Genomic DNA, 13,951 nt, shown 5'->3' on the forward strand with positions numbered 1-13,951 from the left:
GGATATTGCGGGGGCGCCTTAGAAATGGGGCTCCCTCCCAGATGCTTGGGAACGACGCCTCCAATTAACCTCAGCCCGCATAGACAATGGCGGGGGTTCATGTGACTCACAGTGCAAGCCACGGGTAGCAGAGCCCTGGGTTAAGGCGCAGTTACACATATGAAGGGATTCTCTAAAGGCGTCGTTTCTCAGGTGGAAGGGAAACGTGACTATGATAGGGTGGAACCCTTAAGGGAGAAGAGCTCAGGGGCAACGCGCTGGCCTTCGAAGACGACGCGGAGCACCGCATGTTCGATCCCCAGGTTCGCGCATATAAACCTCTGGGTATATTAAGCCGTTATAAATAACCAATTACAAAAAACTAAAAATAGTGCATTGTCTAAGCAAATATAAAATGAATTAGGATTCATGCAAGCTGTTTCTATTTCTTTCATTTACCTAAAGGTAACTTTTGTGTATCCTTTGTAATGCCCTGCAAGGGCCGAAACCTTCGTTTACAGCTAGCGGCAGTGCTTGTTGTATTTTGGTGGCATGTGTGTGCCAGCTCGACCGTTTCAAACGTGGACCTTTATCGCACGGCTCTAATGGTTTCCACTTTAATACCTTTGAAAAGAGGAAAGGGCGAGGCTGTCCCCTGGGTGACATGTCATCTCTTCAGCAGGCACACCAACTTGCTGAGTTACTCTAGAAACGTGCAGATTGGAATTAAGCTGCAACATTGAGAAGCGTGTGGGCCAAAGGAAACATGAAAACAATGCTGAGCGCCAAGTAGTCGGGACACTACACAGTAAGAACACCCCTACCTAACGCAGCAGAAAGTCATCACATTTCCATGCATGCCCGCTACAGAGTAAGGACAGCCCTACCCATCACACTTCCATGCATGCCCGCTACAGAGTAAGGAAAGCCCTACCCAACGCATCACACTTCTATGCATGCCCGCTACAGAGTTAGGACAGCCCTACCCAACGCACTAACGCAGCAGGAAGTCATCACACTTCCATGCATGCCTGCTAGAGAGTAATACCCAACGCAGCAGGAAGTCATCACACTTCCATGCATGCCCGCTACAGAATAAGGACACCCCTACCCAGCGCAGCAGGAAGTCATCACACTTCCATGCATGCCCGCTACAGAATAAGGACAACCCTACCCAACGCACCAGGAAGTCATCACACTTCCATGCATGCCCGCTACAGTGTAAGGACAGCCCTACCCAAAGCACTAACGCAGCAGAAAGTCATCACACTTCGATGCATGCCCGCTACAGAATAAGGACACCCCTACCCAGCGCAGCAGGAAGTCATCACACTTCCATGCATGCCCACTACAGAATAAGGACACCCCTACCCAACGCACCAGGAAGTCATCACACTTCCATGCATGCCCGCTACAGTGTAAGGACAGCCCTACCCAAAGCACTAACGCAGCAGAAAGTCATCACACTTCGATGCATGCCCGCTACAGAATAAGGACACCCCTAGCCAGCGCAGCAGGAAGTCATCACACTTCCATGCATGCCCGCTACAGAATAAGGACACCCCTACCCAACGCACCAGGAAGTCATCACACTTCCATGCATGCCCGCTACAGTGTAAGGACAGCCCTACCCAAAGCACTAACGCAGCAGAAAGTCATCACACTTCGATGCATGCCCGCTACAAAGTAAGGACAGCCCTACCCAACGCATCACACTTCAATGCATGCCCGCTACAGAGTAAGGACACCCCTACCCAACGCAGCAGGAAGTCATCACACTTCCATCACACTTCAATGCATGCCTTCTAGAGAGCACCTCGCTGATCAGGAGCCCTGCTCATCTTGGCGGAGGGACTCCCCATTCCAGAATCTCTCCGACTAAGAATAATCGTATTCGTTTCTCAGGTGCTGTTTCGGAGGGCGGCGGTAACACAGAGCATTTTAGCAACTCCCTTGTCATTGTTAGGTGGCAGAGGGCTGCCCATAAAAGGAAGACGTTGGAAGCTCAGGCAATAAATATTGAGTGCTGATGCTGTGAAATATGTTCAGTAGTCCAGCCCCAGACCACACCGGCTCAAATTAAATAAGTAACCATGCGGTCAAAAGAAATGTTCCGCTCCTGTCTCCTATGCAGGGTCGGCGCTAGGCAAGTGCAGCTGAACTTGGCCTCACGCTCATGCACCCCTCCACCCCCAGAGGCTGACGCTCTTTTTCTCTGGGAGAAAGAGGGTCAGGCTCTGTGAATCTCCAGCCCTGTAGTCAGTGGCGGATCCTCCTCGGCCAGGGCTGGCTTCTTTCACAATGTAAGCGCGCATCAAAAGAGGGTGGGACTTTCGTTCTCAGGTGCGTTTACATTGTGAATGAAGCTAGGCCAGGGGAGAAGGATCCCAATCCCAGTGCCTGCGGTTCCAAAGCTCAGGCTGATTGTCATTCTCATGCAAGCCACACGCAGCGTCCAGAACTGGGCTGCCCGTGGCGTTTAAATGACCTTCAACATGCCCCTTTCTCATATCCAGCACACCCTTTATTTGGCACTGATTGGCTGATTACCTTAGCAAGAAGGTGTTCACTTAAAATAAAGATGCCCTTTTAAAGGGTTGTCCTGATGTCGAACATGAAAAAAGATTGCTTTATATGAGTAGCCAATGCTCTTAACATCTTGCACAGCAGCCTGCTGGAGGTTTCTGACAAAAGTAACCTTAATACTTTTTTTAAAATTTTTTTCAGGCTTGTAATATTTTTCATTGTGGGCCTTATAGCTTTACATTCAGGATGTGGAAAATAAAGCAACAACAATATTCTTTTGCTTTAACATGTGTCTCCAGGGATTAACTCATTGTAATGTTGTTATAATATGTGATATGTGTATTTTATAAGTAAACTCAGGGCCACATGTGAGAAGGCCATGAAATTCCTGTTTTTTTTCCATTTGGATTCTGGGACCTGTAGTTTTATTTCCTCCCGTTTACAGTTTAGGAAAACCTAAAAGTCCCAAAATTCCAGGGAAAATCAGGACTGGATGGCATTCTCGTGCACAGCCATGAGAAACCTGAGAGCGCTACAAGACATTATTGTAGGCCTTGAAATTCAAACTTTAAATATTTGTGCGAAGTGGAGCTTGGTAGGTATGTGTTCAAGTGGTTAAACTGTGCATGGGTTAACATCACAGCTTCTCTGTTTAACCTCGGTGTGTGATCCTGGGCAAATAATGTAATGCCTTGTAGTATAGAGGACTCGCCTCAGCAGAGCCATCATTAACTTTGTTCTCATTCAGCTGCCAGTCACCAACGTGGCATGGGCCATCCAGAGTACTGGCCAACAGTGAACCAGTTAAACTTTTTGCTATGACCTGTTATGCTATGTTATTGAAACTTGCATGGCACATAAACTACCATAAAAAAGCAAGTGTATATGTTCGTGTGTTGTGGTAAAGGGGCAGGTAGACGACAAGAAAGTACCAATATACTCAGTGTGCCATAAGTCAATATGCATACAGCCATTAGGTTAATGTGCCTTCTGCTGGCCACATGTTCCAACCCCCTGACGTTTCACTCTTCTGAGTTCTGGTTGGAGTGATGTCACTTCCTGTGATGTGATATATGCAAATTAAGGGGCCCACAATTAATTTGCCACACTTGGCCCCATAATTCCTAGGGCCGGCCCAGATCCCTTGGGGCCAGAGCCTCTGCTCAATATGCCACATAATCATCAGCCTGAACTCCAGCTGACTATGTCTACAGCACTAGCATATCCTTACCGCAACCACAGCATTTCAAATGATATTACCTTACATCTTGTACTGCAGTTCACAATCCACAGCTTTAACACAGATATACTGCATAAAATTTGCCATGTCCACATCATGTCATGGAACAACAGCATTTCTGTATACAGAAATGTCCAAAGCAAAGCGCCTGACATGCAAACACTGCACATAATGTGCCAAATCCACATCAGTCGCTGTGCTCCTCTATATCCATTACGTAGGAACATGACTGTACACTGTGCTAAATGCTCTGCACTGCCACGGAAATAGTGTACCACTGTGTGGCATTACCATAGTTATATGTGGTTACAATGTGCCAAAGCCCCAGCACTGTAATACAACAACAACATCAACCAGAAAAACACTGCAGCAGGCTAAAAGTGGGCATATGCCTGCTCTGTGGCTCAGTCATGGCAGAAATCAATGGGGGGCAGCTGACTCAGCCGAGAAGAACATTCTCCGGTACTAAGATGGTACTAAAACTGGCGACCAGCTAAGCCCATGGCGGGGTCTTCACCCTGGAGGGAGGGTGGAGCATGTGTGAGATGGTGACAGCAGCTGCAGCATTAAGTCGGATGCTGCAGAACAGTGAGAGACAGAAAATAATGCATGGGGACAGCAATGGGGTCTAGTTCGGCCACCGTCACTGCCATACAGAATCAGTTAATGTGAAGTGGCACAGTCTGTACGATCGATTGCTTAAACTGATTACATTCCCATCGCTTCAGGGTGATGTAATTTATTCAGGACCCTGTCGACCCCCAACAACGTTAATCTGCACACTTAGCCTCCTTACTTGGAAGCTGTGACTTCTCGCCAGTTGCCAGAAGTAATTTCCCCGTGTGCCGTCATGATCCCTTCCCTGAAATAAACAAGAAAATAGACATCAGGGCTGCAAGGACGCTCACGCTCGGAAACAAAAACCCAAGAACAACGGAGAGAGGGGGCATGAAAACAAGGTTGCTAAAACAGTACAACAAACATCACATTACCCGCAACAATATTGCACGGTTTGACATCTGTTAATGATTCACAAAATGCATCTCGTTTTTCTCAAGCTCTAAAGTGTGGGCCCCTATACGGATGCGCCCAGGATGTTTTTCTGCGATATAGACTGGAGGCCCACAATACCCCTGTGTATTCACACAACAGTTAGTGTGGCATTTTCTCATTTTTTTAAAATTATAAATATGTAAAACCTACAGATGTATTTCTACCACTCCCTTGATCTCATTGGGGGCGGGAGGGTTGGATGTGACTCATATAAATCATTAACAGATATACAGCTTAAAATCCTTGGTTACCGGCAAGTACTGTTTCAGTTTTCACAGTGAGTCTGTTATAGGTTCAGACACCATGCATAGACTTCAAAGTAGCACTATCCCCCTAAAACTGGAAGAGGATGTGATGTAGAAGTGATGGGATACAGAGTTTTAGGAACTGCCTAAATAGTGTCTATTGTTTTATGAATGTGTGTATAGATCTCCATGTTGCTGCTCTGCACATGTCCTGTAAAGGAATGCTTTGCAAAATAGTAGTAGGAGTGCTAAACACTTTTGTCCTCGTTGAATGTTTTTTTGGTATATATATAGAACAAGATATTACTGCTGGATGCGTGAAAATCACGAGTGATTAAAACAGATGAGTGCAGAGAGGATGAGTGCGTGGAACGGTTAAGTGCGTGGAGCGGGTGAGTCCGTAGAGGGGGTGAGTGCGTAGAGGGGAGTCCGTAGAAGGGGTGAGTGCATAGAGGGGGTGAGTGCGTAGAGGGGGTGAGTGCGTAGAGGGGATAAGTGCGTAAAACAGGTAAACGCATAGCACGCGTGAGGGCATAAAGCGGATGAGTACCTGGAGCGATCAAGTGTCCAGAGTGAACTGACGCGTCGCATAGAGCCAACGAGCACGTAGAACGAACAAGCACTGACGCATTCAGTACTGATGAGTACGTAGAATGGATGAGTACATTGAGCTACTGAATGCGTAGAGCGTGAAGCAGACAGGAGTGCATGCCTGGGGCAATCAAGAGTGCATACCTGGGGCAGTCAAGAGTGCATGCCTGGGGCAGTCAAAGTGCATGCGTGAGGCAGGCAAGAGGGCATGCGTGGTGTGGACAAATGGACAGTCGTGTGGCAGACAAGAGCGCATGCGCGGAGCAGACTAGACCGCGCAGGGCGGACCAGAGTGTATTTGGACCTGACTGGGGTGCATAGAATGGATAGCTGTTCACGGTACGGACTGGAACGCATAAATACTGCGTGACGTATATAGTATGGTTTAGAATGCAAAGAACGTTTGAAAGAGCATATAACTCATCATATCACACCACCATGCTTACTCTCTCCTTTACATCACCACTCAACTAGAACACAGAGATACTATGACACCATTCGGTATAACTGTTCTCATACCAAAATCTGCCGCTCACCCAACATCATTCTAAGTTGACACTGCTGGTCTCACACCCCCCAGCCAGGCGTTCTCCTCAGGCCTAACGCAGCCGCAGCCGTTCTGGACAAAACCTGCCTGAACGAACAAATTCTCCTGACCTCTCAACCACCACACCTACCGCTAAGAAGCAGCTACTACACGGATATCGCACGAGCTGCACACATACCCGGTGCTCACACGCACCTTTTGACTCTCTCTACTCTCTCTACTGATTTGAACTTCGGTTCCCAAGGGCGTTCAACCTACCAGCACCTTCAGACCATACCAATGGTATATAAGGCGCTATATAAATGCAAAATAACATAACATATCAGCTCTTTGTCTGCCTGTTGGGTGCAGGACGTCTGAACGTGCAGTACAATTCACCTGGCAATCCCGGTCTTTGATTTGAGATCATACTCGTGAGGATGGCTAAAGGCTACAAAAATGGTGTACACCTCTGTTAATTGCTGTTTTTTTAACCACCTAATACAGTACACTGGGGCTTATTACAAGTATGGCAGTGCAGGAAATAATTGGTATCAGAATTACTGCCACATTTCCCGCACTGCCATGCTACAACTAGGGCCTTGGAGTGGGGGATTTACCTCCAGCACTATGCTGGAGGTAAATCCTCTCACTTTCTGCTGAAAATTGGCAGAATTACTGTGGCGGTAATTCCACCAAAAATGCCACATAGAGTCCAACAGACTCAAAAAATGGGGGTTAACTCTGCCACTAATCTGGTGGTAATTCCGCCAGACCAAGTGGCGGTAACAATAATTCTATTGGGTGGTATTACAGCAGACTTACTGCCGGAATACCACCCAACTTGTAATGAGGCCCACTGTCCTTACATCTACAATGTGAGATTACCATTTGAAGAACAAGGTGGTTCACTGGAAGATGCTGGAAATTCAATTGCTTGATTCAAATAAAAAGGTGAGGCACATTTTTGTCAAATTGATGAGTGTTCTTAACAGTACTTATTCACCCTAAACACGCTTTAAACGTTGAACCACTGCCCAAGCATGTGACTACCATGCTGTGCATAGTGAGATTGTAACTATCAGAAAAGATACTGTGCATGACATTTCTTTCATACAGCATAGGTTCAAATGGCAGACTCCTCAGTCCTGTCCAAACTAAATAAGATCCTTACTTGAAGATGGATATCCAGGAAGAGTTGATGCTTTGATGGCGAGTCCTTAAAGAACCTTATCCCTTGGCTTTTTTAAGAACTTAATTCCTTTGAACTTCAGATGTGCATGCCAGTTTGAAATCGGTTAAATTAGGGAGACCTGTCAGTATATCTTCGATGTTTTTAGTGTAACTTTGCACACATTAAATGAGAGATCTCTTCTACATGTCAGAACAACATCCCCTTGATGTAGGTCTTCTAGGTCCCTTATTCAGGATGTGATATCTCTCCCATCTGTCATGCGAGTACATTGTGTTGTAGTAGCAGAAGCATCTCCAGTGTACTAGAGGAGCAAGGCAGCCTCGCTTTGGCTGGAGCAATGCTCTTCACTGCCTTTGAAGTCCTCTTGCAGTTTCTCACCACCTGGCAAATCAAAGGGACTGGAACACAGCATCAACAAACTACTGTTGAGAAGTGGGGTTGGGGGGAAAGCGTATGCACATCTCTCTGACCAGTTCATTAACAGAGCATTGCCTTTGGATTTTTTCTGGGGACCACGACGCATGGGGGATCATGGGTACAGTAGACGTCACACTAGGGATAATATTACAAACACGCCCAGTCAACATCCTTTTTTCGAACTTCGAAAACAACATGTGCAAGGCCCTACTCCTACCACCAGATGTTGGCCTATGCAAAGTATGCGATTCTAAGCAGATCCACAAGCCTCAGAAATATTGTTACTATTTTGTGGGTGGAGTCTCTTGTGTGTTTGGTATTATGTCCTTTCCAGTTGGTCTGTATGTTGGTTGCTGCAGCCTTGAAAGGACTACCCCTTGGCACCTATTGATTATGGTCTTCCTCAGAGAAGGGCAAGGCGCTGTTGTAAGGGTTCCATAGCTTTAGCTGCATCTGTTTATTTGTTCATATGTTCCAGGGCATCAAGCACCTCTTTAGCAGAATGATTATGACATATGCCTCGATAACAATAGGTCAGTTTGGGACAGTTTTGTTCGGCGTCCAAGACAATGGGCTGCGTGATTCTGTCTTTCCCTACTGATATTTAATAATTAATGCAATCCGAAATCCATTTTATTAAATGTTGTGAGTTAGATCAATATGCATTTCCATATGCATGTGCTGATGACACAGGTTATATGGCTATAGAAGGGTATGACAAAAGAAAAGCTTCAGGGTGCCGCCACAGCATTCCTAATTGGCTCAGGGGAAAACTTGCTCAAACGCAACAAAATTAGGAGTCATATCAGGGCCCACCAACAAAAGAAATTTATAAAGATAATCTACCAGTTTGGATTCCCTCTCCCATTCCTGAGGTGACATGTATACGCTTCACTCGGTTAAAGAGCTTGAATTTAATTTTAGTGACAGCTTCACCCCGTCTTACAGGCACAGAGGTATTGTCGAGGCTTGCTTCAGTCCATTGAAACAGATCTGGAGTGCCTTGCATTTATTTCAAGAGAAATATGGACTCCTATGCGCAGTGGAGTAGCAAAACCTACATTTCTCAGAAATCTGAGCATGTAACAGGAAAAGTGAGCAGTTCACTATTTCTTGGTGAAAAGCTGTACCCAGTTTAAGACCGTGGCATTATTTTAAAATATGTGCAATGAGAAACACAGGCCTAACTGACATTAGTACCCGGCGAGAGTAAAGCAGAATGTAACAAAGCGGCCGGGATTCCAGCCGCTTTGTCCACGGCGGGGGTCGTGGCAGCCCCTCAACCAATGAGGAGGTTCGAAGCGGGGCCATTCCTGCTGTGAGCCTCCACACGGCTGGAAGCTGCCATCGTCCCCCGCCGTGGAATCGGGTACGTTTTAAAAAATATATATATTTTCCCTGCCTCCTTCCTCCTCCCACCCCACTTACCTTCTTTTCTGTCATCTTTCGGGAGCAAACGCGCTGGGAACAATTCTGTTCCACCGTGTCCGCTACCGATGGCCACCATGGAAAGGGAAAACGGACTCAGTTTTCACTTCCCGGCGGCCATTTTCTCTGTGTTTTTTTTCTGTCCTGAAATGCTGCAGCGTTTCGGGGGGGGGAAAAAAAAAGCTTTTAGTACCCCGGTCTTGGCCCGGGGTACTAATTAAGCAATATGCCCCGAGCGGCGGGGCATTACCAAGTCAGGTAATGCCCCGGAGCCCATAGTTATAGGAGTTATTGTTGCTTGTGAGGGATTCTTTCTGGAAAAAAAAATGTTGAATTGATTACAATCAAAGGATTATGACTTTAGACAGTAGTTATATTTTTAACTACAATTTATTGAAGTGATGATCACTAATTGAGTCATATTCAAAATCATGTATGGGAATGGTGTATAGTGCTGCAGTTTAATCCGAAACGAGGATTGAAAATGTGAAACGATAATTTTGTAAACATGAGTGCAACAAGTCGACTTTGAGCACATGAATAACTGGCCCGCTGCTTACAGTCTTGTCAAAGGGCAGACTGCCAGAGCAGTCCAGGCCCAACTCTCATGAGGGGAGCAGGGTGTTTAGATGGTACAGCAAATATGTTGATAAATACACAAAAAAAGATTGTCCACACAATATATTCCAAGAAGAATACAATATTTATATATAGAAGGAAAAAGAGCAATATCACTAGAGTTACAGGTCTTATTTGTAAGATCAATGTGCAATTCAAGCAACACGAGTTTAAGGTCTCTAAAAGTTCATGGCAGGTCTGGATGGACTTTTTCAGAGGATGAAGGGAACTTTTACACAGGGAAGCAAGGCATTTTCTCTTTTTCAGAAATGGGGGAAAAGACGAGTTAATGGGACAAGGCTTCATGAAAAACTGTGTTCTATGTGGAAAAGGTCTCACCTTTGCCAAAAGAACAAGCAGTTGAATTCCCAATTTTCTAGTTGGATCTGAGGTATGGCAGACTCATGGATCTGAAGAGGGGACCCACAGATGAGGGTGAGGATGAGGATGAAGAAGAAACCATCTAACGACGCCAGAGGGGGGAAAGATGAATCCTAATTTGTGGGAGCCAGTGCAGCTGCTGTGTGCAGTTCCAGGGAGGATCCAGAGGTGAAGTGCTCCAGAGACCTCTGATGGATTATTGAAGATTCTTCACCAACAGGGCACCCTAGGGAAGAAGGATTATAAGCAATTTGTCCTAAGGGCCACACCGTAGAGAAGTTAGGGGCCGCTGAGTCTTTGGATTGCAGGTTCGGCGATGCAGTCGCATGACTGTGAGCATGTCCAGCAGTCATTGAAAATTGCCTGGTCGTCTGCAGAAAAGATGTGCCTGCTTCTGGGACAGGCGATGAAGACACAACCAGTAATTACCGGGGGATGGGGCCTTTGTATAAGTGAGGTGATCCAGCTTTCCATACCAGGGGTCCTTCTTCGTCACTGCGGAGTGTCGTAGGTCAGAAGAAGTAGGCGGACAAAAGGATGCCTTTTTTTTTTAAAACTTCCCTTTTATTGATTTTCATTCAAAACAAAAATTGACAAAACAACAAAGAATGCAACCAATGTCAAAAACACAATGTCTGTTCTTTGTTCTCCCCCCACCTCTATGCAGAAACATTCCCAGAACAATATCTTATAAAATCCACTGGCCCTCATTAGGACTCCGGTAGAAAACCATGGTGCTATTAGCACTATGGTCGATGCCGGAGTCCGCCATGGCGGAATGGGGAATTACCACCCCATTCCAAGGTTGGCGGGGCGGTAATTCCCCATGCCACCATGGCCCTTCCCCATTCCCATTTTTGCCCCATAGGGCATAATGGGAATGGGGAAGGCGGTGAGTACGTTATCGCAAATTGCGGTACCGTACTTACCTCGAGAGTCCCTTTGCGGGCCCCTACTTTAACGGCTGGTCTAGACCAGCCGTTAAGGTCGGGTCCCACAAAGGGACCTCGTAGTAAGGCGTTAAGGGTTTAACAGCGCCGACACCTTTTACGGCGCCGTTAACCCCTTAACGCCAGGGTCCTAATGAGGGCCACTGACCACATAACAAGGCTGCGGCATAACACTTGGTTTCTTGGTTTCTTAACAACTGAGGGGGTTGGTGAGCCGAGGGAACATCTGGGCAATGCCGTGAACCACACTTCCATTCACATGTCTGGTGGGGTCTTCCCTGGGCATTAGTACTTTATATTTTCCCGAATTTGACCTGAAACATTATTCATTCCCCTCCCATCTCAGAGCTCCCTCCGTGTAGAGCAGCCGTGATCTTCTCCATTAAATAAAGATCTCTGGCCTTAGCAGCCCATTCTCTCACACCTGGTAGATGCTCCCTCTTCCAGTGCACTGCCAAGCACACTCTCGCCGCTGACAGGATGTGCACCATATGTGGCAGTGTCCTACAATGTCCTCCTCCAGCTTCCAGGCCAAAAACAACTAACATGGGATCCAAACTACGCTCCACCCCATCCACCTCCTTTATCCACCCCAGGACCTCGGACTGATATATCTGCACCTCTGTTCAGTCCCACCACATGTGCCAGTAGTTTGCGTGTCTCTCACAACTATGCCAGCTGTATGGACTCACTGTCGGAAACATCTTAGAGAGTCGGACTGGGTCATATTGCGACCGATGTAATAGTTTGACCCACTGTAATTTATATTGACAGGTTACAGAAGTCTGAAAAGCTCTCTTACACATTTATTGATACAAGCAAACATCTATTTCCCTCCCCAAGTCTCTTTCCCATTTGGCCCTCAGCCTCTCTGTATTTCCACCGCTTGCATCTACCGACGATGCATACAGTAGGAAGAGGAGTCCCTTCATATCACTGTGAGAATATAATATCTTCTCTGTCTGGGTGACATCCCTTTGTACAGCCAACTTCCATTTGCCTGCCATCAACACCCAACTTCCCGAACTGTAAAGCGGTCCCCAACCTCTGTATAGCAATGAATCTCCCATCCACCCACAATTGTCCAACTCTAGCCAGGCCTGCCTCAAACCAACTTTTGTATCTCTCTGAGTCCGGGATATCATCCTGTATCAATGGAGCCCACAAGTGACTCATTGGGGATGGCCATGTAGTTTCCCCCACCATATCTTGCCCATGTTTCCCTATACTCCAAATCAGACCCAATATAGGGTGGTCCCGGATCCGCCGTAAAACTCTCTCCCTCGGAATCCTATAACCATTTCCAAACTGTCACTGGTTGCAAATGCTAATTCTCAAGATACACCCATTGTTTATCTCTATCATCCCTCAGATGGGGGACCAGCACCCGCAGTTGTGCCACCTTATAACATAGAGACAGGTCAGTAAACCCCACTCTCTCTCTATCTTTAGGCAAGGTCAGGGTGCTATAGGCCATCCGCGGTTACCCCCCCCTTGCCAGAGAAATCGAAGCATACGACCCTCTGCTTCCCGCAGCATAGCCTCCGGGACTGAAACGGGTAACATCTGGAAAAGGTACAATATTCACAGTAGTTCATTTTAAGGGCATTCAGCCGTCCCATCCAAGAACTAGTTTGCCTCCCCAAATTGTCATTTCCCCATACAGTTTTTCAAGTAATTGGGGATAGTTTGCCTCATACAATTCTTTCAGAGACCTAGTGATATTAACCTTCAGATAACAAATGCGATCCAGGCGAATCTCCATCCCAATGGATTGCAAGGTCGGTATATCTCCCTGGCCATTGTCATAAAAGGGGAATAACATTGATGTCTGCTGATTAACACGAAACCCAGAAAAAGTTCAATTTCCCTCTATTATATCCAAAGCGGTTGGCACTGACATGTGGGGATTCCGCATGTGTAACAGGATATCATCTGCATACATCCATAACTTAAAGACCCTTCCACGCACCTCCATACCTTCCACCTGGTGGGAACCCCCCAGTTTTTCGCTAGCGGTTCCCGAGATAATGCAAACAACAGGGGTGGCAGCGGGCACCCCTGCCTTGTCCTCTCTCTGGAGCCCAAATTCCTGTGAGAACTTCCCATTTACCGCCACCATGTCCCGTGGGGTCTATATATAGTGCTTTTATCCCCTTACGAGTCTTTGTCCCAAAACCATACTGGATCATGACCGCCTCTAAGAAAGACCAATCCACTCAATCAAAGGCCTTTTCGGCATCTAATGATAGCAATGTAGGATTTTGCTCCTTCTCCGATGCGAAATCCATGGGATGTAGGGACTTCCTCAATGTATCCGCCGCCTTGCCTCTTCTGTATAAATCCCACCTGGTCTGAGTGTATCAAGTTGGGCATAGACCTCTTCATTCTAGCAGCCAGTATTCTCGCGAAGATCTTTGCATCAACATAGAGGATGGAAATAGGACGGTATGACATACAAGAACTCGGATCTTTCCCTTCTTTGATGATCGCTGATATCAGAACCTAACCAAACAATCTCGGGGCTTTCCTTGTGTCTAAAATAGAATTATATAGCTGCGCCATGTGACGTGCCAGCAATGTCCCAAATGCCTTATAAAAACCAACAGTATAGCCATCCTCCCCTGGGGCCTTACCCCACTGCATTCTACTGATAGCTATCAGAACTTCCTCCTGTGTAATCAGAGCCTCCATCCCTGCAGCTACCTCCAAACTCAGCCTTGGCAAATTAATCCCCTCCAGATACCCCTTTGAGTCATCTGGATTTACCTGCTTCTCAGCACTGTAAAGGCCCTTATAGAA

The 13,951-nt window shown here is 46.6% G+C and overlaps 1 protein-coding gene across 3 annotated transcripts in view; it reads right to left on the reverse strand.

Annotated features, from left to right (window-relative positions):
- The window catches only part of RBMS2 (RNA binding motif single stranded interacting protein 2), a 502,218-nt gene that overhangs the window by 30,237 nt on the left and 458,030 nt on the right, over positions 1-13,951 (reverse strand). For 2 of the 3 annotated variants that reach the window (XM_069653686.1, XM_069653687.1), the window contains exon 12: positions 4,542-4,607. The exons of the other annotated variant lie outside the window; for it this stretch is intronic. In XM_069653686.1, coding sequence (XP_069509787.1) covers positions 4,542-4,607 — 66 coding nt within the window. The remainder of the gene's footprint in view (positions 1-4,541; positions 4,608-13,951) is intronic. 3 annotated transcript variants of the gene reach the window in all.

This window comes from Ambystoma mexicanum, chromosome 3q (assembly GCF_040938575.1).
Source record: "Ambystoma mexicanum isolate Mex_15411 chromosome 3q, UKY_AmexF1_1, whole genome shotgun sequence".
NCBI lineage: Eukaryota > Metazoa > Chordata > Amphibia > Caudata > Ambystomatidae > Ambystoma > Ambystoma mexicanum.